At 38.1% G+C, this 27,847-nt stretch overlaps 1 protein-coding gene across 1 annotated transcript in view; it reads right to left on the reverse strand.

Annotated features, from left to right (window-relative positions):
• Positions 1–23,749, reverse strand: part of HEATR1 (HEAT repeat containing 1) — a 50,808-nt gene extending 27,059 nt beyond the window's left edge. Inside the window, exons 1-19 of the mRNA XM_027530737.1 lie at positions 23,638–23,749; positions 23,161–23,321; positions 22,442–22,658; positions 20,245–20,386; positions 18,644–18,745; positions 18,067–18,207; positions 16,917–17,128; positions 16,625–16,758; positions 14,471–14,573; positions 13,096–13,206; positions 12,570–12,687; positions 11,106–11,213; positions 6,007–6,102; positions 5,454–5,542; positions 4,279–4,490; positions 3,805–3,926; positions 3,042–3,233; positions 1,041–1,224; positions 757–893 (exon numbers count right to left, since the gene is read on the reverse strand). Coding sequence (XP_027386538.1) covers positions 757–893; positions 1,041–1,224; positions 3,042–3,233; positions 3,805–3,926; positions 4,279–4,490; positions 5,454–5,542; positions 6,007–6,102; positions 11,106–11,213; positions 12,570–12,687; positions 13,096–13,206; positions 14,471–14,573; positions 16,625–16,758; positions 16,917–17,128; positions 18,067–18,207; positions 18,644–18,745; positions 20,245–20,386; positions 22,442–22,658; positions 23,161–23,302 — 2,562 coding nt within the window. The 5' untranslated portion in view covers positions 23,303–23,321; positions 23,638–23,749. The remainder of the gene's footprint in view (positions 1–756; positions 894–1,040; positions 1,225–3,041; positions 3,234–3,804; positions 3,927–4,278; positions 4,491–5,453; positions 5,543–6,006; positions 6,103–11,105; positions 11,214–12,569; positions 12,688–13,095; positions 13,207–14,470; positions 14,574–16,624; positions 16,759–16,916; positions 17,129–18,066; positions 18,208–18,643; positions 18,746–20,244; positions 20,387–22,441; positions 22,659–23,160; positions 23,322–23,637) is intronic.
• Between the last annotated feature and the right edge of the window lie 4,098 nt (positions 23,750–27,847).

Consider the following 27,847-nt stretch of genomic DNA (forward strand, 5'->3'; position numbering starts at 1 on the left):
AGATTCTTTACCATCTGAGCCACCAGGGAAGCCCTTTACTCAAATAAGTTGGTTCCAGATCTTTCCTCTAGTGTACAATTACAAAAAACAATTTACTGCAATGTTTTGCTTTGTCTAGTCACTTTAAAATTCATCTCTGCTGGGTACTTTAACCCACTGGGAAGGATAGAGACGAGTTCAGAGGACTTACTGGCAGTGGTATTCAGAGGACCTCTCTATAATTTTGGGCTCAAACAATGAAAAGGATGAGGTCAGCAAGCAGACAACCCAGACAAGAATGATGTTAGGAAGCCTCACTGAGAAAGTACTTTAAGGGTGGAGTGACCCATGTCAACTGTGTCAAACGCTGTTTAGAGGTTAAGACAGTATAAAGAACTGACCACTGGGCCTGGCAGCAGGGAGCTCATGGTGCTGTGACGAAATCTCTCCACTGAGTGGCTCTGCACATCCTGAACTGCCTCTCTGAACCACAGTTTCTCTCTGGTAATGGCATTAGTCAGCCAGATACACTGGGCTGTTGTGATTATTAAATACCTGAGCAGGACTAATACGTTAGGAGGCCAGCGGCCATGTCAGTCTCTGTCCAACCTCCGGACTGCTGTCATGATTCAGCACAGCTTTACCAGCCTGCCTCCATCATCACACACTTCACTGCTTAAAGGTCTGCTTTCTTTTTCATTAAAAACTACCAAAACTGAAATAATTTATAACATCATCTTCAAGGGAAGAGTATGTCTGAAAAAGATGACCTGGTACCTTTATGAAGAGTTTCATCAGAACCCGAAAGTGAATGGCATCAGCACCACTGAGAACCGTCTCAAAGAGCCCAATGAGCAGACGCAGGTAGTCTCTGCTGTCTTCTTGCAGCTGTTCGGGATTCCACCATGTATCATCTATGGGGACGAGAAGAGAATGGGAAATGGCGCATAAGCTTATGTGAATACACCCTGGGAACTTTTCATTCAAGACAAAGAACACTGGAGAATCAATACTTCAGTTTTCCACAGTATCACACTCAAGGGATTCATGGCTTGTCTTACCTTTAGGAAAAGATTTAGGAGCCTTTAGAGTATGAATAAAATTTTTCAGTGAAAACAAGAGTAAAACTGAGTCCTCCACGGCAATCCGCTGGGCAGTTTTGAGCTGTTTTACGTAATGTGCCCACAGCTCCAATGGTATCCCTCTGTCCATCATCAGCTCAAAATGCCATTCTGAGGAGATCTCCTTAAATGTTAAAGCAGAACAAAAACAGCACTAATTTAAAGGTGTCCTGAACATGACTTATAGAGATGGACTGCAATGGCTGTACAACTGTGTAATTTGCAAAATTTTGTCTATACATGTATTTGGGTAGGGAGATTAGTTGTTTTAATTAGATTTTTGAAGACATCTAACCATCAGTATTCACAAGAAAAGACACAAATAAGTTCAGCGTGGCTTCATTTTATCTGTGTTTTCTTAAAACCCATCCCTAAATCAAATGTTATTCCTGTTAATTATGCTTTATCAAATAAAGGGTAGGCATGTTTCTAAACAGAAGATTAGGAATTGCATTTCCAAGAGATCCTTGAAGAGACTTTTCTCATTTCACACTTTTACTGCTGATCTGAAGAATAATACATGGTCAAATCCCCAGATTTGCAGATGATTCTAAACAAGAAGCATAAAGTTAAGGTGCATAGGAATTACACTAAAATGCCAACAGGAAGCATGAGAAGTGGTGCAGGAAAATGACAAATGAGACTCCGCAAGGCAAGTGCAGAGTAGTAACTTGGAAGTAAAATAACCCAAAGCCAGACTTTCAAGATAATGGCTCTGGTGGTGGATTTCACTGGCTCAATGTGCTGCTGCTGCTAAGTCGTTTCAGTTGTATCCGACTCTGTACGACCCCATAGACGGCAGCCCACCAGGCTCCCTGTCCCTGGGATTCTCCAGGCAAGAACACTGGAGCAGGTTGCCATTTCCTTCTCCAATACATGAAAAGTAAAAAGTGAAAGTGAAGTCGCTCAGTCATGTCCAACTCTTGGTGACCCCATGGACTGCAGCCTACCAGGCTCCTCCGTCCATGGATCTACTACAGCCAAAAAGATGCTCAAAACTTTCAGAAAGGGTATCAGATATAAAACAACATGTTACCTATCCATTAATAAAATGCTCAATTTGTCCACACTTTACCACTGAAACAAGTAGAGTCCAGGTCACCATGCATTCAAAAAAATAAAGAAGTTAAGAAGGGCTCATCTGAACTATGTTTTATTTTTTTTGGCTGAGCCTCAAGGCTTGTGGGATCTTAACTCCCCAATCAGGGATCAAACCTGGGCCCCAGCAGTGAAAGCACAAAGTCCTAGCCACGAGACCACCAGGGAATTCCCTGGGCCACTTTTTTAAAATATGAAGCTTCGTTTCTATAAAGTTTACAAAAATTTAGCTATAATGGCTGTGATAGAACTTATAAAATCCTAAGGGTATAAATGAATGTGAAAAAGACGAGATTTGTTGAGCAACTCCTACAACAAGGAACACAAGAAATAAAAATGACACTACTGTAAGATGCTATTTATGGCAGATATTAAAAGAAAAAACTCTGTAACCTCAAGGTGTGGTAGTAGGTAAAAATATCAATATGTAAGACTGTCAAAGATAATAATATGCTTGCAAAATCCAAATAAAAATAATACAAAAGATCTATTTTAGTAAACAACAGAACAAAACAATATTATTCAAACAGTAATGTATCTAGTGAATTCCTTATCACTAGATGTAGTTAAGTACAACTCGGAAAATGGCCCAATAGAGATAACACAGAGTAGAGTCAATTATCAGACACAAACACCGCAAACCTGAAATCCCACTACTTAATCACATTTCCTGCAGAAGGAAGAGAGTGCCTAATCCATTACCTACTACTACAAAAAGCCACTTCATGTTCTACTCCTAGAATCCAAAGACTCAGCATCTCAGCCTCCAATTTTCAGCTCTACTGTGACTGACAAAGTGGTCTCAACATTCGACTCTCCAGAGACTCTGCACTCCTTACTTACCACTGTAGTAATGACATTTTCAAGCTTCTTTATTTTTTTCTGCAACAAACTGAAGACTCTTGTTGCAAATGGAAAGTGAGTTTCTTTCAAGGACGAACAGCAGGAGACAAGCACAGCCATGACTACGTGAAAAGTCACTTTCTGCTTCAAGCTAAAGGATTCCTTCTCTCCAACACCTATTAAATCCTCTACCTTGAAAAATAAACCAACTCCATTAATGGTGGCTTTCGGTTGGCATAAAAACAATTTTCTCAACCTCTGCCTATCTGGGTATCATTTGTTCTATATTCAGAGATGATAAATATAAAACCTTAAAAAAGTAATAAGCATTGACTTCTAATTATAAAAATAATTTGAGAAATTACAATGAACATAATTGCACCTGCCAACTAGATAAATGTTTTTATGTTTTTAAAAGGTTTATTTACTAAGGCAAAAGAAAATTTCTTTCAGATTATATTTTGTTCTTTTAAGAAAAATATGACTTTAATACTTTAAATGAGAGGAAAAAAGATTAAAAAGTATACATTATATTCCTACTGGTCCAATAAACAACACAATGAAATAAATTCTCCAAAATGTTAAGGATTTCAAACATCTGCAAGATACACTAAATAACACTATATATTTTTAAAACAAAACTAAGTACTCAAGAATGGAAAAGTTATTTTAAATAAAAGAAGAACCTAGTAAAGTAACTACTGAGAGTCCAGAAAGCTTCTGAGAAGGAAAGCCAGGGTGTGGACTTCAATAGTGTACCTACCATCTTTAACATTGAAGAGGGATTCCCCGAATTTATATTGTCAGCCAGCAACTCAATCATCTTCTGATTCGCTACGCCAATTAGTTCTTCTGACTTTGTGCTTTTAATCACATTTTCAAGAGCTGTTTAAAAAAAAAAAGAATGCATATATAAGAATCAAACACCAGGGGCTCTTATGTCATCAATGTGTCTGCATTCACTTGAATGCAGAGTAGGGAATTTAGGCAAAAGTTTTACAATCTTCCTGTGAAGGTGTGCTTTTTATTTTTCTTTTCATACAATTTAGAATTCATCAGTGGGTGAGCTTCCTTTTCAAAGTATACTTTTCATATTAGCAAAAAGTTTCAAAATTCTTGCTGGCATGTAACATAAACGATTTCAAATAACAATCACTGTCCATTTTTAATTGTCATTATCTTCCTTCTTTAAAGTGTCACTTGTTCACTTTTTCTGAAAAACAACTTCATCTCTTACCTTCTTTCCAGCCTCTTAATAAAGGATGCAAAGAGCAAATTCCTGATTTTGATAAATAAACAGCCATTTTCATCTCAGCAGATTCCATATCGTCACTGTTGATGATCATAAATGGCAACAGATGCACCACCACCTGATTCGACAACTGATCATTTTCACCCAGTATTTCCTCTTTAACCAGTATGCCTGCTGCGATCTCAAGTACCTTGTACCTAAAAGATACATAAACACATTTGGTTGAGATACATTAGAGACTTCAGTTCAGCAAAAACTATCATTATACTTTCCCAGCTCAACTGACACAATCCTGGTCTCTTTACCAAATACATTACTAAGAAACATCAAGACATCACTTAAAATCCATGCTAACAAAGGGGTTATTTGGAGCATGAATTTTAAATCAATTCTGTCAAATCATATTTTTTTTGAAAGTGAAAGTCCCTCAGTTGTGTCTGATTCTTTGCAACCCCATGGACTTAGTCCCTGGAATTCTCCAGGCCAGAATACTGGAGTGGGTAGCCCTTCCCTTCTGGGGATCTTCCCAACCCAGGGATCTAACCCAGGTCTCCCACATCGCAGGCGGATTCTTTACCAGCTGAGCCACAGGGGAAGCCCAATTTTTTTTTGACAGATCATTAATTGTAACATAAAACATAGATCACACTATACTATGTCTCAACTCCACTAGAAATCCAAGATTCACTCTTAAGTTCAAAAAATAATATCTGAACAGATATTATGTTCTGTTCAACTACATAGGATATAAAAACTTGTAAGACACGCTCTCATTCTCTAAAGAGCTTAGTCAGTTTTCCATGTAAAAAGTGTAGATGCCAAAAATGAAATAGTAAAAGCTCATCAAATATTACAAAAAGTGTCATGTGCCTCTGAGTCTATTTTTTATTTAATGTATTTGTATTTGTTTTTAGTTATAAAGTATATTATTATTGTTAAAAAGAAAGACCCCACAAAATTATATAAAGTAAAAAATTAAAGTCGCCTCCTATCCTACTTCCCAGATCTTAGCATTATGTCACACATTATATTTCTTTTTCCATTTTATTAAGAAAAATTTCAAACACAGAGAATATTATGGCCCATATAAATCCAAATAAAAGTGAACTTCATACAAGAATTTCACTAATTTATTTATAAGAGAAGATATAAATACTTACCATCCCCTATTTTTTGAAAGTTCTGCTCTTTGAAAGAGATTCAGGAGATGTGAAACTGTCACTTCTGAACTAAAGTGTTGTTTGAAAACCTAGAGAGAAAAAAATAACCATGGGTAAATTTTTACTTGCTTCAAATATGGTGCTTATTAAACTTAAAAAAATTATGAATTATAAAGAATTTATCCCCCCCCAAAAAAGAGAATTTATCTCCCAAGAATCCCAAATTTACAAGTTTAAAATCCCATAATTTAAAAGTTGTATGTGAGCAGTTTCTCAAAAGTGGCACTCAGGAGCCAATTTCCCATGAACCTCGGGAATTTACTATTAATAAAAAGCACTTTTCCATTTTAAAAGAACTTCCAGATATATAAAGCTGTGTAATCTAACTACTCCTATGTGCTCTCCCCAATTAAAAGTCTGTGATCTCAACAGAACTATTTCCAAAAAAGAATAATTTACAAATATATTCCTGCCTAGAGGTGATTCGTGTGAGAAGGCTAAGTAAATATTGACAAGCAAAACATGCACTTCCATGCACAACAAAGTCACTCACCTCAAAAGCACTTACAGCCGACAAAACGACATCCACACTGTCATCACCCAATCGGGTTAAAATGGCTTCTTTTATGAAAGACTCATCGATACTCTCCTGAACAATGGGGAAAAATTAATTTAGTTGTTGCTATAATCTCGAGACTTTAAATTAGAAAGGAAGTATGGTTTTGTGAAAGGCATTCCAGAATTCCAGTCAAGGAACACAGGCTCTGCTGCCCCTGGTGCAAATTCAAAACTAAGCACACAGGAATTGAATTTGCACTGAACTAGTACTCTTGCCTGGAAAATCCCATGGATGGAGGAGCCTGGTAGGCTGCAGTCCATGGGGTCGCTAAGAGTCAGACACGACTGAGTGACTTCACTTTCACTTTTCACTTTCATGCATTGGAGAAGGAAATGGCAACTCACTCCAGTGTTCTTGCCTAGAGAATCCCAGGGATGGGGGAGGCCTGGTGGGCTGCCATCTATGGGGTCGCACAGAGTCGGACACGACTGAAGCGACTTAGCAGCAGCAGCAGCAGGCCATCTCTAGAAGTCCTTTTTAGATGAATAATTGTTTGGTACAAACTTTTTCCAGTTTCCACTGAAAATATAACATGTGTAATTGAAATGCAATTTTTATTTTGTAAAAATGAGAGAAAACCTACATATTGGGAGTGCAGAGATTACAGAACGAGACTGTCTAGGTTGAAATCCCAGCTCTACCACTGGACAAGCTATGAGATCTTGAGTAAGTTACATAACCTTCCTAAGCCTCATTATTCTCATCTATAACACAGGGCTAATAACAAACAGTACATCCCTCAAAAGGCTGCTACAGGATCAAATAATACATATCAATGCTTAAAACAGTGCCTTAGACATCAGCAGTGTTAAAATTAAGCATATTAATTTTCATAGTTTTTATAAGGATGATGACATGCACTCTGCCAAAAAAAAGTTCATGTTTTTCTTTTAAATTATGAAAGAAAATAAAACATAAAATCATTCACAACAAAAATGTAAGACTCCTGAAGAAATAGAGGAAAACAACAGAATGGGAAAGACTAGAGGTCTCTTCAAGAAAATTAGAGATACCAAGGGAACATTTCATGCAAAGATGGGCTCGATAAAGGACAGAAATGGTATGGACCTAACAGAAGCAGAAGATATTAAGAAGAGGTGGCAAGAATACACAGAAATACTGTACAAAAAAGATCTTCATGACCAAGATAATCACGATGGTGTGATCACTCACCTAGAGCCAGACATCCTGGAATGTGAAGTCAAGTGGGCCTTAGAAAGCATCACTATGAACAAAGCTAGTGGAGGTGATGGAATTCCAGTTGAGCTACTTCAAATCCTGAAAGATGATGCTGTGCAAGTGCTGCACTCAATATGCCAGCAAATTTGGAAAACTCAGCAGTGGCCACAGGACTGGAAAAGGTCAGTTTTCATTCCAATCCCAAAGAAAGGCAATGCCAAAGAATGCTCAAACTACCGCACAATTGCACTCATCTCACATGCTAGTAAAGTAATGCTCAAAATTCTCCAGCCAGGCTTCAGCAATATGTGAACTGTGAACTTCCGGATGTTCAAGTTGGTTTTCGAAAAGGCAGAGGAACCAGAGATCAAATTGCCAACATCTGCTGGATCATCAAAAAAGCAAGAGAGTTCCAGAAAAACATCTATTTCTGCTTTATTGACTAAGCCAAAGCCTTTGACTGTGTGGATCACAGTAAACTGTGGAAAATTCTGAAACAGATGGGAATACCAGACCACCTGACTTGCCTCTTGAGAAACCTATATGCAGGTCAGGAAGCAACAGTTAAACTGGACATGGAACAACAGACTGGTTCCAAATAGGAAAAGGAGTACTTCCAGGCTGCATATTGTCACCTTGCTTATTTAACTTATATGCAGAGTACATCATGAGAAACACTGGGCTGGAGGAAGCACAAGCTGGAATCAAGCCTGCCGGGAGAACTACCAATAACCTCAGACACGCAGATGACACCACCCTTATGGCAGAAAATGAAGAGGAACTAAAAAGACTCTTGATGAAAGTGAAAGAGGAGAGTGAAAAAGTTGGCTTAAAGCTCAACATTCAGAAAATGAAGATCATGGCATCAGGTCCCATCACTTCATGGGAAATAATATGGGGAAACACTGGAAACAGTGTCAGACTTTACTTTTTTGGGCTCCAAAATCACTGCAGATGGTGACTGCAGCCATGAAATTAAAAAACACTTACTCCTTGGAAGGAAAGTTATGACTAACCTAGATAGCATATTGAAAAGCAGAGACATTACTTTGCCAACAAAGCTCCATCTAGTCAAGGCTATGGTTTTTCCAGTGGTCATGTATGGATGTGAGAGTTGGACTATGAAGAAAGCTGAGCGCTGAAGAATTGATGCTTTTGAACTGTGGTGTTGGAGAAGACTCTTGAGAGTCCCTTGGACTGCAAGGAGATCCAACCAGTCCATTCTAAAAGAGATCAGTCCTGGGTGTTCATTGGAAGGGCTGATGCTAAAGCTGAAACTCCAGTACTTTGGCCACCTCACGCGAAGAGTTGACTCATTGGAAAAGACTCTGATGCTGGGAGGGATTGGGGGCAGGAGGAGAAGGGGACGACAGAGGATGAGATGGTTGGATGGCATCACTGACTCGATGGACGTGAATCTGAGTAAACTCTAGGAGTTGGTGATGGACAGGGAGACCTGGCATGCTGTGATTCATGGGGTTGCAGAGTTGGACACGACTAAGCAACTGAACTGAACTGAACCCAATTGAATATAGCTCTCCCTGTAGGTGGTTAAAAAAAAAAAAAAAGAAAAAAGTAAATAATCCTATAGAAGGAAAATGTAGATCAGAAGGGAAGGTTGGGAGAGAAAAAGTAAAATCCTTCAAATCCACAAAACTAAGTCAAAGTATAATGTCAAATTTTCCTCAAAAGCTAACAAGTAGCCCAATAGCTCAATCTGGAATTCGAGAACAGAACCTACTTGTGTCCAGACATTAATGGAGAAGTGAAAGGAAATCAATGCACACGAAGACAGACATTAACTGCAATTACAGTACCTAAGCCTGTAAGTTGAACGTACGTATACACTGCCCTTCACTGAAAAACTAACAAATCCAGGGTAGGACTGGATTAAGAGTAAAAGAAGGATGCGAATGACTTCAAGAATATTAGGAGATTTCAGGAACTCCTTTCTTATTCTACTCACTAAAATCTTCCTATTACAACAAAGAACAGTATTCATTGAGTTTACTTATCCAGTCAGTAAGACAAATCTACCAGCAATTTATGAAAGAAACATAATTTGTACCAGATCAGGAATGAATCAAGCAAAGCAGTATTTTTCAAATATGAGTAGATCAACCATTTTCAAAAGTAAGTATAACTGTTTAAAAATCTAAATTAGAACATTTTCAAAATATTTATAAAGTTGTAAGTTAAAAGCTAAAAAACTAAAAAAAAAAAAAAAAAAAAAAAAACCAGTCATGAATAAATTTAAAGCAGTAATTATGATTAGCTGAAATTAAATTCTACGTGCACTATGAATCTGGTTTTAACGGCCACGACACAAGTTTATAGAGTTCAGCCTGTTCACACTGCTATGTGCTGTGAAGAAATTTCTCCTACTGTTTTTCTCTAGTCCAAAAATTTCCCAAATATGCAAGCGGTAGAGCATGAGGTGATTTTAGATATTACATAGATGCACATTCTTATTTCCAACTGTACTAACTATAATAAAATGTACATACAATTAGCACTTCAAACTCATGATGTAAAAGCTATGTGAAACAGATGAAGAGGATAAAGAAGTACAAGCCTACTAGGCATAAATTCAGTAAGTTACAAGCAGTTAATTCATAGCACAGGGAATGAAGCATAACCTATAAAAATACTGAATTACTAAGCTGTTCACATGAAATATAATACCGTACCTGAAACTATTACAACATTGTTGGTTAATCGGCTATACCCCAAAACAAAATCAGAAGTTAAAAAAAAAAAAGAAATATAATACTTAAATCAACCATTATTGTTGTAGCTTAGTCACTAAATCATGTCCGACTCCTTTGTGACCCCATGGACTGCAGCCCACAAGGCTCCTCTGTCCAGTGGATATCCCGGGCAAGAATATGGAAGTGGGCTGCCATTTCCTTCCCCACTTGATCTTCCCAACCCAGGGATCAAACCCAAGTCTCCTTCATCAGCAAGCAGATTCTTTTACCACTGAGCCACCATGGAAGCCCCAATCCACCATATTTTAAGAAAACAAACAATCAAGGCTATGTGAAAAGCAGTGAGTCCATTTAAAAGAAGCTACAAAATAACATCAGTTGTAAGCTAATACAGCAAAAAAATGTGGCTGAATGACTAAAGTTTGGAAAATACCACTCTACTCGAATCACTGCAAAGTCTTTGTAAAATACTATTTGGGCATAAAAGCTTTATTTACAAATTACGTCAGCTTCTGTACTTAAATTTTAAACACAAATGAGACTGGCAGGTACCAAAACTGAACGGGGTCCCAAAAGCTATCATTCTGATATCCTCAAATATGTTCATGTTAAGTAAGACTGTCAAATTCAAATTTCAAAACTGAAAACTCAGATAATTTGTGACCCTCTATAAATTCATCCCTAATACCAGTCTGAAAAACTCTCAATTAAAGCTAACCTAATCATCTGCAATGTGGAAACATATTGATAACAAATTGCTACTAGGACATGAAAGTCGCTCAGTCATGTCCGATTCTTTGCGACTCCATGGATTATACAGTCTATAGAATTTTCTAGGCCAGAATACTGAAGTGGGTTGCCTTTCCCTTCTCCAGAGGATCTTCCCAACCCAGGGATTGAACCCAAGTCTCCCACATTGCATGTGGATTCTTTACCAGCTAGGACATATACAGGTTAAAAATGGTGGCTTCCAGTACGTATGGTCCTAAATCTTTGTCCAATGAACTCGCATCTGCTTTATTAGCTTTACCTCTATAATTAAACAATATTGATTCTAGGTGGTAACTTCAATTTCTTACTCTAGAATTACACTGTTCATCTCAAGGATAAAAACATCAAAAATCAAAGCTATTTGACACAAACCTCTGGTGTTGTCATGACATTTTTCAGATGATTAATGGCCAGAAGTCTCACAGGAGCAAGCGGATGATTCAGACTGAGCATCAGGGAGGTATCAGAATCTGCTAAAAACTATAGGATTCATCACAATTAGCAAATGATCTCACCATTAAATCTGAGCAGCATATAATCAAGAATCAAAGAAAACCACACCACGCTGACATATTCAATAACCATCTAATTTCAGAAAGCAAAATGTAAAGTAAACCAAAAGTAAAGAGTAAAGCAAAATCTTTGCCTCCAAAACACAGTATGATTTGTAAATAGATACAAAAATCTGTACTGTGAATGCTGTGATTTCGTGTATGCTGCTGCTGCTAAGTGGCATCAGTCGTGTCCAACTCTGTGTGACCCCACAGACGGCAGCCCACCAGGCTCCCCGTCCCTGGGATTCTCCAGGCAAGAACACTGGAGTGGGTTGCCATTTCCTTCTCCAATGCATGAAAGTGAAAAGTGAAAGGGAAGTCGCTCAGTCGTGTCCAACTCTTAGGGACCCCATGGACTACAGCCCACCAGGCTCCTCCACCCGTGGGATTTTCCAGGCAAGAGTACTGGAGTGGGATTTCGTTTATAGTTGTGTCTAGATGTAGGTTTAAATCCGTGAAGTAACTTATGAAGTGATTCTGTGTTCTTTATGTATGTCTGATGGCAAGGTGAAAAACACCTAAGATAAACCACTGGGTATTAGCACCTAAATGAAAATATGTATCAAAAAAATTGATCACTTAAGAGGGACTGCATTTCATCTATTAAGAAAATGATGTGACACTGGAGTTGTTGACAACTTCATTTATTTATGTAATTAGACTAAGAAGGAAGTCTATCAACCTGTGATCTGGAAATGAAATACCACTAAAGATGAAAGTCTAATTATGGAAGAGAAAAACCAAAACAATCACATTTCTCTTCATAACATTTGTTTTCAAGGCAAACAATAAGAACTACATAAATGTCTAACTTCTAGCATAAAGACTTGGGGCAAATTGTCCCTAGAAAATTTCTGAAGTCCGAACATAATCATGAAATAAAATCTATTTCCCTTTTCCTAATCAATGACTTAAATAGCCATATGTGGCTGGTGGGTGCTGTGCTAAGAAGTGAAGATGCAGGAGAAAGATAAGGATCTCTAGGAATCTAAGTTAGGCCATCTTTTGGTGATTGCTAATGAGCATTAGACATAAAATTTCCAAATAACACTTTTCCTGAAATAAGCATCAGGTTCACAGTTATTTAAAAATTACTGTACCTTTCTGCAATTACTTAATTCCTGCCTCAGAGTCTTACTTCTGGTAACTAAGGCAAACTGAGTAAATCTTCTCTCTCCATGGAACTTCTCAAACAGAGGAGTGAAGTAGCAAATTTCCTTCCCAAGCTCTTCAAATAATCCCATGAATATCCGTGTCACAAATCCCCTGAAGAAAAAGTTACCTGATACTTTCCTCCACTTGTAGAAAGAGAGATAAATTGGTGAAAAAGCTCCTGCTTTTTCAGATCTGTAATTTCCTTTAGGCGTTCCTCTAGCACAGCATCTAATGTTTTGGGGTATCTGGGATGAAATTAAAGAGTCAGTTCATTATTCTTAATAAAGTTATTAACTACACAGACCATCCAGGTATAAAAGGAAAAAATTTAACTTTTTAAAAAATTACTGAGATTAAGACTCAAATTTTTGACAAACGGAATATGTAAAACCAAATGACACTAATTGAGTTTGTTATTATGACTATTTCAACAACAGTCTATATAAAAAATTATACTCTCCACAGTCCCCATACCTTTATTCCCTCTTATATTTCAAATATATTTAAATCCTATAATTGTCCCTTCCTGAAAGGTAGAAAAGAAAAACAATCCCTTTATAATTCCTTCACTTTATTAACTTGTAAATCATCTCTTTATAAAACCAGAGGTACACATTAATAAGTGCACACACACACATATACACACAGCTTACCTGCTTTCTAAAAGTCTGATAAGTGGAAGAAACTGTTCATTAAGCAAAGATACTTTATCAGAATCCACTTTGTCCTGGGAACTATATGAAATATACTCTTCAAAAAGAAGGCTGCAAAACAAAACAAATACTAGCAGGCATGAGAGTTACTATGTATTGAACCCTACTACATACTACGTGCTTTAGAATGTATTATCTCTGTCAGACCTCCACAGGGTAAAAATTAGATTAATTTTACAGGTACAAAAACTCGGACTAAGAAGTCTTCTAATTTGCCTGAAGTTAAACAAGAAGAGAACAAGAGGCAATACTCAGTGAGCACTGCTACTGCTGCTAAGTCACTTCAGTCGTGTCCGACTCTGTGCGACCCCATAGACGGCAGCCCACTAGGCTCCCCTGTCCCTGGGGTTCTCCAGGCAAGAACACTGGAGTGGGTTGCCAGTTCCTTCTCCAGTGAGCACTATTATACCATAAAAAGTGGAGCACAGTGTTCAAGCCCTGTCTGAATCCACAGCCAAGCTCTCAACAGTACTTTGCATATTTAACCTCATTTAATTCACAAGCCAAAATGGGAGCAGGGTGCACAAATAACACACCCTGTAGACAGGTACCTGCCCAACGATACACAATGACAAAACCAGATCCACACAGCCTGACCTTCAGAACTTACTACTCTACTCGCCTGGAGGTGATAAGAGGAAGGATTTAACTTATGTCTGGGCTTCCCTGGTGGCTCAGATGGTAAAGACTCTGCCTGCACTGCAGGAGATCCAGGTTCAATCCCTAGGGTTGGGAAATCACCTGGAGAAGGAAATGGCAACCCACTCCAGTACTCTGGCCTGGAGAATACCATGGACAGAGGAGCCTGGCGGGCTACAGCCCATGGGGTCACAAAGAGTGACTGAGCAACTAACACCTCCACTTTTTTTCTGACTACTATGACTACATTCTTTTCATTGTATCAAGTTGCCCTTCTACTAAGAAAAGAAAATGGGAGACGCTCAACTATCTTTACTTTAGTGGTTTAAGTTTCTTAATGACATTTACTGATTACCAACTGTGATATACTGTTTATTGCATTTTGGTCCACTTAGTATGAGGAAATTTTAAACAACCACAAATTACATATAATATAACCCAAATTTATCTTCACTATTAGCTCTGCATGATCACATATGTACATTAAAGATAAACAAGAGAAATTACTTCTTTTCTGTTTCCACAATCACTTGACTAAGTACTTACAAGTAAATGAACATGGACAAAGCAAAAAATACATTATAAAGGGATACTGGAAAACTGTTAACCAACCCTGAGAAGTATACTTAGCCACAGAAATACAAATATCAAAAGCATGTCAAAAGTAAGAGCTTACCCAGCCAACAAATGGTCTAAGTTGTTCTTCAGCGATATATTTGTAAGTATGGCTTCTAAGAGTCTCCTATAGACTTGACCATCCATCTCTTCAGTTTCTTCTCCTTAGCATACATAACAAATTAAAATTGACTGGAGAAAAATGTTTTTGCATGTGCATGCTATTAGGTTTTTTATAGCAGAAAATCTTTCTACAGGAATAACTTTAAGACATATATCCACATCCAGCTTTATACCTATTTTCAAGTGTACTTCACCTATTTGGTCATTTGTATCTTTTAAAATCATTTTGTATACATCACTCTCATTTATCCTTTACTTGAAATCCTCTAAATTTTTTAAAAACAAGTACTATCATGCCTCTCTCATTAATGAAACAGAAGTCCAAAGAATACAGTCTTTCCCCAAGCCACATTACAAGCAGTGGAGCTGGGACCTGAATCTACACTTCAATAAACTACCTGAATACAGGCTATACTTTCATCTCAATGCCTCCTTACTGAAGCAAGAGCTGTCATCTTCCATTATGTAAGAATGAATGTTGGCCCTGACTTCATTACTCACCATCTGAACAGGAAATGTACCCTTTCTTTTGTGCTAGTCATGTTTCTAAAACTCATGTTTAAATTGAGATTGGGTTAAGTAAACCTTGTTTTCCAATAAATGGATGTAACTTTAGAGACAACTTTCTTAGAACGTCTTTCTTAGTCTAGTAGCAACAGCACCAAGAATGTCTTCCTTGTCTTTCCATATTTATTGAAAGGCGAAAAACATATACTGCAAATAATCACCTTCTAATTAACTTCTGGGCTTTTTTTAAATCTGGATTTTCACACATGAGATTTTTCATCTTATATTTTCAATGACTCAAGAGAGAAAAACTTTTTCGGGCAACTAGATATTTATTATAAAGGAATCACTAAAGTTTATTAAATATCTAAATGAAAAGGGAAAGTTTGACTCAACAATGTGTTTTAACTATTTTAAAGTAATTCCATCATCTTTTTTCATGTAGAAACATGTAAAAGAACACATATTAAAAAAAAGTACTATCTAGAGGGTGTCACAGAGTAAAGTCTGAAAAACGAATATTGTATATTAACACATATATGTGGAATCTAGAAAAATTGTATAGATGATCTTGTTTGCAACAGAAACAGAACAGATATAGATAACAAATGTATGGATACCAAGGGGGAAAGGCGGCAGGTGGGAGGAACTGGGAGACTGGGACTGACACATACACACTGCTGACCCTATGTATAAAACAGGTAACTAATTGGAAGGACTGATGCTGAAGCTGAAACTCCAGTACTTTGGCCACCTCATGCGAAGAGTTGACTCATTGGAAAAGACTCTGATGCTGGGAGGGATTGGGGGCAGGAGGAGAAGGGGACGACAGAGGATGAGATGGCTGGATGGCATCACTGACTCGATGGACGTGAGTCTGAGTGAACTCCAGGAGTTGGTGATGGACAGGGAGGCCTGGCGTGCTGCGATTCATGGGGTCGAAAAGAGTCGGACACGACTGAGCGACTGAACTGAACTGAATGAGAACCTGGGCTTCGCTCATAGCTCAGTTGGTAAATCGTCTGCCTGCAATGAAGGAGTCCCACTTTCGATTCCTGGGTCGGGAAGATCCCCTGGAGAAGGAAATGGCAACCCACTCCAGTATTCTTGCCTGGAGAATCCCATGGACAGAGGAGCCTGACAGGCTACAATCCATAGGATCACAAGAGTCAGACACGACTTAGCAACTAAACCACCACCACCAATGAGAACCTACTGTATACATAAGGAACTCTATTTAATGCTCTGTGGTAACCTGAAGGGAATCCAAAAGGATATAGGTACAGTTATAACATTTTGCTGTACAGGAGAAACTAACACAGCACTGTAAAGCAACTTTACTTCAATAAAAATTAATTTAAAAAAATACTGAGTGTATTACTCAATTAACAAGGTTCTCCCTTCAACCAATCTGCTCCCCACCCTAAATGTTTCTCATGTCAGAAAAACAGACAAATTACACAAAAAGAGTTGGACGCAGAAAACTCTAGATATCTAAAAGATATTAACCAGGGTGTGATTTTTATCTTAAGAAAATTAAATATGAGAAAGTAAGTTTTTGGACACAACATGTAAAACCATTTACCTGTAATCTGATTAATCATGGAGACGACCAGGTGGGGAAGCATGTACCGCAGAAGAGGACTAATGTCGTATGTTTCAGAAATCCCATGAAGTAGTGTAATAAGATTAGGAACATTACACAAGTGAGGAAATGGCCTTTGAAGAAACAAGGACATAAGATGTTGACTTTACATGTTAGAAGACAATGAATGGCAATTTTTAAAAATAGCATAAAATTTATCCTATGAAAAAAATTACTCAAAATAACTTCATTCACCTCCAATTATCATCATTCACAATTCAATTGTACGTACTTTTTCCCCAGGCTCTCTGGCTTCTGTCTCTGAAGGAGCACTATCAAGCAACTCAATCCATCCTTGATCAGAGAGGGAATTCTGATCAGTGTTCTGATAATCTGTGAAGCCAAGGAGTTAACGAAGGTATCTTCCATGGTCACCTTTACGGAAATCTGACATATTATCATGTATGTTGCAGCTCTGTAATCTGGTAAAGATGATTTCAATCCCTGAATATTTTTTAAAATATAAGGAAAAGCGACAAACGATGTTATTTTAGCCTACTGGAAAATGTTACTCTACTTTGACAAATTCCAAGTGTCATAAATTAGAGATGAATACAACCTAATGCACACTGAGAGTCAACACTCCTCGGAAGTGAAAAATCAAGATGCTGGCCCCCTTTCCTGAGGGGACATGGAAATGAGACAAGACTCTCGGATGACAGAAGGGATCTCAGAAGGTCTCCTAACTCAAACATCCACTACAGATGCTAAAAGGAGCAAAGGAGTCTTCTTTTATTTGCAAACATCCACCTGTGTAAGGGAGACTTCAGAAACAAAACAGTATCTGATTAAAGACAATAATTTGGGGACTCTGGTGGGGGGGCTTTTGCAGTTCGTCTATGGGGGACCTGGAAAGGCAGGAGGCTATGAGGCACTCGGGCAGGAGAAACATCAAGAAGTCAATACAAAAGGAATGAAAAGAGAGCCTCTGCCTTGAAGAAATTTTCTAATTCATTCTCTTTTAAAAACAATTTCACTTTTTCTTTTTTTTTTCTCAAAGATTTTCTGATTTAGACCATTTTAAAGCCTTTACTACATCTGTTACTATATTGCTTCTGTTTTGGGTTTTTTGGCCACAAGGCATGTGGAATCTTAGCTCCCTGACCAGGGACTGAATCTGCACCCTCTGGGTTGGAGGGCCAAATCTCAACCACTGGACCAGTCAGGAAGTCCCCAAAGTTCATTCTTAAGGAGCTTCCTAACCAAGATTCCACTCTGTTAAGTTTTTAAGAAGTCATCTTTTTTACCTAAAAATTAAATTTCATAAACCATCTGAAATAAACTGCCAATGTAAAAACATTTATGCCTAAGTGAAATTTTCAAAAGCAAGAAAATTTCTTCCAGTACAAAATAATCTATTTTACACATAAGCAGGGCCAAACCTTTTGAATATACGGAAACAGCTTGGCAACTATATTGTCGGATAAGTTCTCGGCAGCCACCAGAGCAGACACGATGGTAGAGGCATAGAAAGTTAAGAGCACCCTCAACTGACTGGAACTCCCAGGATACTCAGCAAAAACCTGGAACAAAAACCACAAACCAAACACATTCAGGAGTGAAAAGCTAATGAGATATAAGTATAAAAATATTTATAGCTCTCAAGTACTTCAGGCTGACACTAATTTTACCATATTAGACAAATACATTTAACAGTTCAATTAAACATGGCAAGAATAAACAAGCTTTCTGACATTTTTAGACAGTGTCTTTGTTTAAACAGTCATTGTAAAGAATTTGGTAAGGAAGACAATAATTTATTTTTGCAGAAAAACAGCTTTGATGATGAAAGACTGATCAAGCTGCTCATCAGAAAAGATGAAGAAAAGAGGAGATCACTTAACAAAAGGCACTTCTTCAAAGTCCCACTATTACTACAAACGGCCATTTGCTTTCTCCAGGCCGAGGAAACAACCTTCTAATGGAATCACACGTTCATGAAACAGTGTTACTACTCACCTTCACAGATTTTGTCACCAGACTACAAATGAAATCCATGAAGCCAAGATCTTTGTAGCAGTGGGTAACCAAAGTTCCTTTAGCTAAGGGCACTCCAGATTGCTGTTACAGACAGGAAGAACCAACTGTTAACTAAGGATAATTCACCAACTCATCATTTAAGTACCTACCAAAGTAACAGCTTCAAACTGCTACAGTTCCTTAATACAAAATATAGTCTTCCATTATAACTGGTGGTAAAGAAGAGATTAACGTATAAAATTGTGCAAACTTAAGAAATTCAAAAGAGAAGGGCCAGCAATGTGTGTGGAGGTACTCAGTGAAAAATGGTTACTTATCATGTGTTGCATTTTGATATGTATTTATCTAAATTCAGATTCTCTAGGTTCTTAGTAACTCTACCATTTAGACTTGGTTTTCCAGTCAATGGGGTATGGTTTTGTCACTGCTTTACAGTAACACTAGTAACAGAAATAGACCAGGAACCCAGTCAACTTATACTGCTCTTCCCACGACCTAGCCCTGGGCATGGCACATATAAGTGCTCAATAAATTTTGAATAGATCAATGAAAAGATAATTTGCAGCAAACTGTAATAGATAAGTGTGGTTTGGATACCCGAAACAAGTGTGTTTAGAGAACAGCAGCGTCTGTGTGTAGATTAGGGAAAAAAATAATGTTACTAGCAAAATGAGTAAAAGTTTGATAGGCTTTACTACAGATTGGCCTTCTCTTCCTGAATATTCTTTAAATGCTTTACATCCAAATTCTTTTCTTCTTTAATTAAAATTCCCATTCCTTTCTCTTTACTATTCTGATCATGGACGACCTGACATCAACCAGAAAGTTACTCGTTCCAAGGTCACAGCCTATTAGCCTACTTTCATCCCATTTGCTGCCTGCTGGCCCAAATCACCACTCAACATTTAAAAAATTCTTGCTAACAACATACATCTACTTTCTTTACTATAGTTACAAACAAGGTGGTAATGGCAAGTCAGTTGTTTTCCTACAAAATTACACTATCTGATCTCAGCCAGAGCCTTCCTGTAAGGCAATCATCCTATTATTTATCTGTAAATGAATTCTTAGCATCTTCTTCACAATAATAATTTCCTGACGTCCTTCAAGTCTTTTTTTTTTTTTTTTTACTTTTTCTAAGTATTTTATGCTTTTCTTCACCTGGCTTTTTTAAGCTTTTCAGTTCCAAAATTCTAAATGCCAGACAGCATAGTATCATGGAAAGACAAGCTTTAGAATCAGGTCTAGATTCAAATCTTGACTCTGCCACTTTAGAGCTGCTTGAACTTTGGTAACTTAATTCTCTGAGCCTGTTATTCATCTGTAAAAAGTTTTTTTTGTGTGAGAATCAAAGATAATAAAATACAAACTGCCTATTCTACTATCACATACCAAACAAAAGCCAGCTATTATTCATACTAGCCAGCTGTTATACCATACTTTCAAATGGAAGCTAGGAAATAAAAGTGATGGAGGTAATACTTGGTGTACTCTTAGGAACACCAATGGCTTTATTTTTTCCAAATACCTTTTATGAAGCCTTGCAATTAATACAGATACATGTCATTCAACAATCATACCTTAATTGGTAATAACCAGAACCATTTGTGCTTTGAATTATTTATTTTTAGAAGCTGTATAACCCTCACAAATATTCTTGTCTCGTGGTATGGCAGAACACAAGCAATGAGGCTATCTTGATTATAAAGATGGATATGGAACCTGGAGAAAAAAGAAGCAAACAATTCAAACTGATACAAAACTTACAAGCATGTATTTCCTTACGTGCCCAAATGGTACATCAGTGACCTAAACCCACTTAAAACAACAATAAAACTAGAAGCAAGGTATAGCACACTTAAAGCACAGGCATTAAAGTATTCAATAGGGTTGGCCAATTCTTATGCAGTAATATTTTTAAATATTCAATATCAAAATTGACATCCATTCACTTTTTCTCAACTTTAAAAAAACCTACTTATTACATTAACATGATTTTGGGATCACTGCAGTCAAACCAACAGAAAACCAAACTGGGTCAACTAGGCAACACTCAATTCCTCTCTGTTCTCCAAAGTCCACCTTCCACAGCTGTTTCCTCAGTTTACCTGACTATTAATATCATGATCCTAAAACCAGAAGACTAATTACATACAAAATCATATTGCCTTCTTTGAATACAAAAATTATGTAATTACAAGCATATTGAATTTGTCCATGAATTTTACAAAACTTGATATTGGTCATGCCACCTAATTAACATAAGAGTTTTATTAATTCTGTCAGATTCATTAAATCCTTTCTAGCCTTTAAGATATTCTTGCCTGGAAAATCCCATGGATGGAGGAGCCTGGTAGGCTGCAGTCCATGGGGTCGCTAAGAGTCGGACACGACTGAGCGACTTCACTTTCACTTTTCACTTTCATGCATTGGAGGAGGAAATGGCAACCCATTCCAGTGTTCTTGCCTGGAGAATCCCAGGGACGGCGGGGCCTGGTGGGCTGCCGTCTACGAGGTCGCAAAGAGTCAGATCCGACTGAAGTGACTTAGCAGCAGCAGCAGCCTTTAAGATCTAAATCCTTTCCAGGCTTCTTTCTCAAGATGTTTTTCTTAATTCTCCCAGCCAAGTGATCCCTCTGTCTAAGCTCTCCTATCCCTTCTCTCTTATAGCACCATACCTCTTGCCTTTTATTAGTTCTGTATTAGGGCTTTAGTACTAGCCAAGACATCATTTCCTCCATGAAGCTTTCTTCAACTACTTTAGGCATCACCATACACTCCCAAAACCTTGTATACACCCTTACTGTGGCATTTATTTCACAATGGTAAGAAAGGGCAGCATATTTATCCTGGTATTGAACTTAATGTTTGCTAAATAAATAAGTTACATGAATAAATAAATGCAAAACCAAAGGCAAAAAGTACTCCTTACAATAATGATCTATTTGGGGGAAATTAAATGCTAGAAGACAGAGGGAAATAGTACAAATTTGACTCTTTTTTTGTCTGAAGAATCTAATGATGTGATAATCAGAAGACCCAGGTTAAACTATATTTTCTCAGTGACTCACTGGCTTCCCTTAACCCCATGCCTCCAGTTAATGAAGTGGAAGCCTTTCTACTTTTAAAACATACATAAGAAAAAAATGTATTAACTATGATGTGATACCAATGTGATGTAAATAAATGAGAAAATAAACTGAGTAAACTTAAGACAATTTCAAAAGGAGATGAAAGATCAGGCCTTGGAAACAAATTTATATCACCGCTTACTAGTCATGTGGCTCTGCCAGCTTAACTTTCTACACCTGTTTTCTCAATTGTATAATGGGGATAAAAGAAGTACCTCCCCCATAGGAATGTTGTAAGCACTGAGGTAACACATATATGCTTACCATCCGGCCTGGTGTAAAGTGTTCCATACACATTAGCTATTATTCCTTTTCTTAAGTTATTATTCTCTTCCCAAGCCACCATTTTTGTTATTTTGGCAAGAAGTTCAATAACACTCATTGCCCCAAATATGCAGTAGCAATTTGTAATAGCGAAGTGACATAAGCCCCTTAGAACTAATGAGGTTAGACTATTTACTCAAGATCTTCTAAAAAGTAGTTTTACTTTTCACTATCAATAAAAATGAGTTCAACATAGAAGGACATGCTTATCTCACCCAATACAAACCGTATTTATCTCAATATTTAAATTAATAAATGTTCTCATTACTTAAAAACATCAATGTTATCATCCCATAATTATTTCTGTAATTTCATTTGCTACCTGTGGATCAACCACTCCAGACACTTCTGTGCAGGCTTCAGCAGGAAGTAAGGAGACAAGTGAATAAGAAACAATGAAATGTTTTCATCCAGCTGTTTGTTCACTGCTTTGGTCTGAACGCTGCGCTCCAAGGTTTTTGCTAGCTGGCTGAACAACGGTGCTTCAAATTGCTCAAAGGAAGGATCAATTCCAAGCAGCTCTTCCAGGCCAGTGCATCCTAGGAAAACTCCAGTTTATTGAACAATTCTTAGCAAGTAAACTCACCTCGCACTTCTTTTACAGTTTTAGTTTTCTCTAACACTCTCTCTTTTAGAATAATACAGTCCCAAACATAGATTTCTATCCAACATAAAAATTAAATTTCATCTCACCAAGGAGAAGAAAAAGTATCTCGAGGCAGGGGGCCTTTCTTCTTTTTTTCCAATACAATTTCAGTACAATAACTAGGCCAGTCCTTGGAAGACCCCTCCCTGAGCCCCTAACCTCTGCTTCCTTTCTACACCTTAGATGACTCCCCACAACCTTGGTGTGTAATTCAGATACGGCTACCTATACACATTTTATGTATCTAGAACGTAGTTATTTGCCATTCTCTTTCCCTTAACAACATAAGTCGAGTTAGCAAGTTACAAACCGCTAAGAGAGCGGATCAGAAAACACAGCAACATCCGGGTAACACATGCTTCCCAGGGCTTTTCCTAAGTTAAAAGGCAGCTCACCAATGGCAAAGGCGGTGTCTCTGTCGATGGTGGCCGCTTCCTTGGGGTCAAACAACAAAGAGGCAACTTCATCTCTAGATAAGAGACTGGAGTCACTCTGAGGGAGGGCAAGTCGTTGGAGCTGCTGCGCTAAGGACGTCATCGTTCACGTTGGCAGACTTCTAAAAACACAGGTTAAGAAACAGATCCACCGTGAGAACCCTCTACAAAATAGTAAGACGGCGTAACGGGCAAACAGCAAATGTCTCACGTATAAGCAACTTTCCTCCGCACTCAGCGCGGCTGCGGACACATCACCTGCTGTCCAGGAACCCCCAGACGCCAAACGTGCAAACCCTAAAGCAACAGCGATAATAGACAATGACATCCCCGAGGGCCGCGCCAAGCGTTTCTCAGCTCCAACTCCGCGGAGACTCGAAAAGCCGAGGACATCTTACCCTCCCCTGCATACCGCCCCGACTCACAGCCCCTGCTCACCCAGAGCTCGACGCTGGACTGGACTCAGAAGCCAATGAATCTTCACAGCAGCTCCCACATGGGTACCAAGAAGCCCAGCTCTCGGCCGGAAATGTAGAGCACGCCTCGCGCGAACTTCCGGTTTCAGGCACTACGGCAAGAGAAGAGGTACAAGCTTGCCGGAAAGTGAAACGATGACTCCGCCCCCAGGCGGCGAAGCCCCGCCCCTCCGCCGCGCGGTCCTGATCTGTTGGAGGCTTGAGGTCTGTACTTGGCTCGGTGCTGGGTCTCAGTTTCTGACTGGGCCTTTTGTGATCTTTGACGTTCCTTAGCAGGAGTCTATGGGGTCGCACAGAGTCGGACACGACTCAAGTGACTTAGCAGCAGCAGCAGTAGCAGCAGCAGCAGGAATCTTTCATTCAACATACTTATCCAGATTTTTACTACATACCGGCAGCATGGTGCAGTGGTTAAAACTGAACCATGCAGTCAGAGCCTGGGTTGATATACCCGCTCTAGGGTCTTTGGGCTGTGTGAGCTACACTGAATTCTCATCTCTCGGAGTTCGGTATCTCCTCTATAAAATGAAAACAGGCTGAGAATTTCATCAGATGACCTACTGATCGCAGCGCGAGCCGCTCTGCAAATAAAATGTTGGCTACCACTATCCTGAAGCTTGGGGCCAGCCACTGTATTTCCGGAGTACACGCCCTGTGTGTTTTGTTGTTTTGTTTTTCACTAACCCTGGTGAAATACAATTTACAAACTACATCGCACACTTCCGTTTAGCAGTTCGATGAGTTTTAACAAAGGAATAAGTGGGTATCACTATCTGTCCATTCAAGACTTAAAAAGTTGCCGTCACTCGCAAAAGTTCCCTCTGGTCCCTTTGCTGTGTTGCCCGCCCCACTCCTGGTCCCAGATAACCACTAGACATCTTAGTATCACTATAGATTGGTGCTGCTGAAGAGTGTCCTATATGAGTATACCACAGTCTGTTCCCCAAGCAAGTGTATGTGCCCAAATGGAGTGAACTGGCCCCTCCAAGAAGCTGCACAGGATGCGGGAGTGAGATCGGATGTCCTACCTATATTTTTTAGATGCATTCCTTTCTCTTAGGACGTGGAGCTCTCTTTGATGCAGGGTGTCAGTCTTTTTTCTTGAAGATTGTTGGAAACAGATAGTTTGAGGGGCTCCCTTCTCTACTCCATGCAGATCTCTCTTTTTTGTGAACACAACCTTTCATTTTTGTTTTGTCTTAACAGCATCTACAACAACCAAAACTTCTCAGTTACTTCCAGAGATAGCTAATCATCTTTTGCATGGGGTGTTGACTGCCTTGCAGAGAATGATGTGGTTTTTATAAGTTCCAGGGATATCTCTTTCATCCTTAAAAACAGATCTCTCAAAGGAATTTTTATTGTTGTTCTTTACAAAAATGATTAGCTTTGGGAGAAATGAAAATAGTGAGAAATGAAAATCAGGCCTATTTTTATCTTCAAGACATATTAGTTTTTTCGCCTAAAAAAATCCTCATATTTTTACAAGCCTCATCAACATGCAAATAAACAGAGAGATGCCACAAGTGTTTGGTTCAACATGTTTATATTAGTTCCAATGATATATGGTACTGTGCTGAATTTTACTTTAGAAGTAAATGAGAAGAAAAAAAAATTTTAAACTAGAAAAGTAAAAAGAACAAGACAGAGATTCGTAAATATAATATCTGTTTTAAAAAACATGCTGTGACCTTGAATTGTGTCTTTTTCTCCATTTAAAAAGAATTGTTTGGATGTATTCCTGATTGTTTTCTGATTACAACCTCCTCAGTTTTTGTGATTATAAACTTATCTCCTGGTTTGATTATTCAGCTGAGGACCAGAGCAAACTTCTTTTCTGTTGTTACTTGAATTTAAAATATTGGTCATAGATTATCTGTTGCTCTGCAATTCCTCTTAATAACCCTTTTAATGCATTTTGCCATTTTACACACATTAAATCCAAAATTTTAGCCATAGTGATATGTATTTTTTGACTCAAGGGTAAGCATTGTTTTCAGACATGGTATATTAACCATTCATTCATTCGATGGGAAATGTCACATGGCAGAGTGATCGATTCTGCTGCTTATTTCAATCACTATTCATGGCAAGGACTCTAATCCCCAAAAAACGAGTTTATAAGAGTGACTTGAATAAATGAGCTTTTTTTTAAAGGACTTTTGAAAGCCCTCCCTCACCCCATTCTTCTTTACTCCAGAGCACAGATACTTTCATTCCATATGCACTTTATACCAAGCTAGGCATACAGTGTGGACAAGACAAGTTAAGTTCTCTGCTCTTGTGGAATTTACATCCCACCAGGAAGTGACAGGTAAAAGGCAAATAGATAAATCAGAAAAACATTAGGTAATGTAATAAAAGCTCTGCTGGCAATAATAAAAAGCCATAGGATAGGGGTAAAAGAGGGAGGGCATCATTAATTTCAGTGTTTTGGAGAAGGACCTTCTGAGGAGGGAACGTTTAAGCCAAGACCTGAATGACCAGTCTTGATAAACTGGAAATACCCTAGACAGGATCAGTCTTGATGTTCACTCCAATCACAGCAAGGCTCTTTTCTGCCTACCAAGTATACCAAGCTTGTATTTTCTTCACAGAGTTACAACTACTTGGAATGATCTGATTTGTTTGCTTACCTATTTATTTCTTGTATCCACTCATAGAATACTGTCTTCACACTGGCATGGAGCCCATCCCTAAGATTTTGGAACCAAGGCAAAGGTGCAGAGGGAAGAACAGCTGTCAGTCTAAAGTACTTAAGAGATATAAATCAACCTAACACACGGTAACCTCCAATATGATATAAACTTTAACTTTGATTAAAAAAAAAACAAGTATAATGACAAAACAAAATATTTTCATATGACTGAAAGACAGCAAAATACAAAATATGACAGCATTTAATTATTATCATACCTGTCTGGATACAATACGGGCTTCCCTGGTGGCCCAGCGGTAAAAAATCTGCCTGCAATAAGGGAAAGGCAGGATCAATCTCTGGGTTGGGAAGATCCCCTGGAGGAGGAAAATGGCTACCCACTCCAGTATTCTTGCCTGGGAAATCCCATGGACAGAGGAGCCTGGTGGGCTACAGTCCATAGATTTGCAAAGAGCTGGACACAACTGAGTGACTAAGCATACATACTGGATACAATATTGATTGACTGAGGGTTAATGGATTTCCTATATATTTAGCCCATAGAATTTTGCCTTCATAGCAGCATAATTATCAATTATGTTGTTTAATTCAGACTTTCACAAATTGTGTCCTATTGACAAAAATGAATGAAAAGATTAAAAAATAAAATGTAATTACATTCAAAGTGTACAAAATTTGAATGTATTTTCATAAAAATATAAATTATGTAAAAAATCCAAAGATTATATTTTTCACTTATTCTCAGTGTTTTCAAAAGAATTATCCTCAACAAGGCAAAAGCACAGGTTATAATGTCAACATTTTAACTAAAATTAAATAAAGCTAATTTTTATTTTTGGAAAATATTATTACCTTATTATAATAAAATACTCATAAAAGTTATTCACAAGTTTGTCATTCCATGTCTATCTAGTTGCCAGTGTAAAGAATCAATATCCCACCACATCCCCTCTGCCAAAAAAAGGAAAGATCAGAATTCCCTTCCATTCATTCTATACTTATATCTGTGTTAGTCACTCAGTCACGTACAACTCTTTGCAACCCCATGGACTGTAGCCTGCCAGGCTCCTCTGTTCTTGGGATTCACAAGGCAAAAATACTGGAGTGGATAGCCATTCCCTTCTCCAAGGGATCTTCCCCAGCCAGGGATAGAACCCGGGTTTCCCACATTGAAGGCAAGTTCTTTATGTCTGAGCCACCAGGGAAACCCTTATCTATATCTACCTATTTTCAAATTTAAGGATCATATGAATCGTTTAATGCTGTTAAAGGATCTTTAGTTACCACATCCAATTGTTGAGAGTATGTACTACAGTAGTTCATTTGTACCTCCAGAACCATAAATTGGAAAACAAAAGGAAACAAGAAATTGTGTGTTTGGTACTACCTAGAAATAATACTTTATACTTTACTATGCAAAAATCTAGTATGTACATGCAGTCTAAAAGGAAAAGTGTGACGAGTTCATCAATTTGTCTTTTCTCTTACTTAAGCACTTCTGGATTTGAATCCT

This window comes from Bos indicus x Bos taurus, chromosome 28, assembly GCF_003369695.1.
Source record: "Bos indicus x Bos taurus breed Angus x Brahman F1 hybrid chromosome 28, Bos_hybrid_MaternalHap_v2.0, whole genome shotgun sequence".
NCBI lineage: Eukaryota > Metazoa > Chordata > Mammalia > Artiodactyla > Bovidae > Bos > Bos indicus x Bos taurus.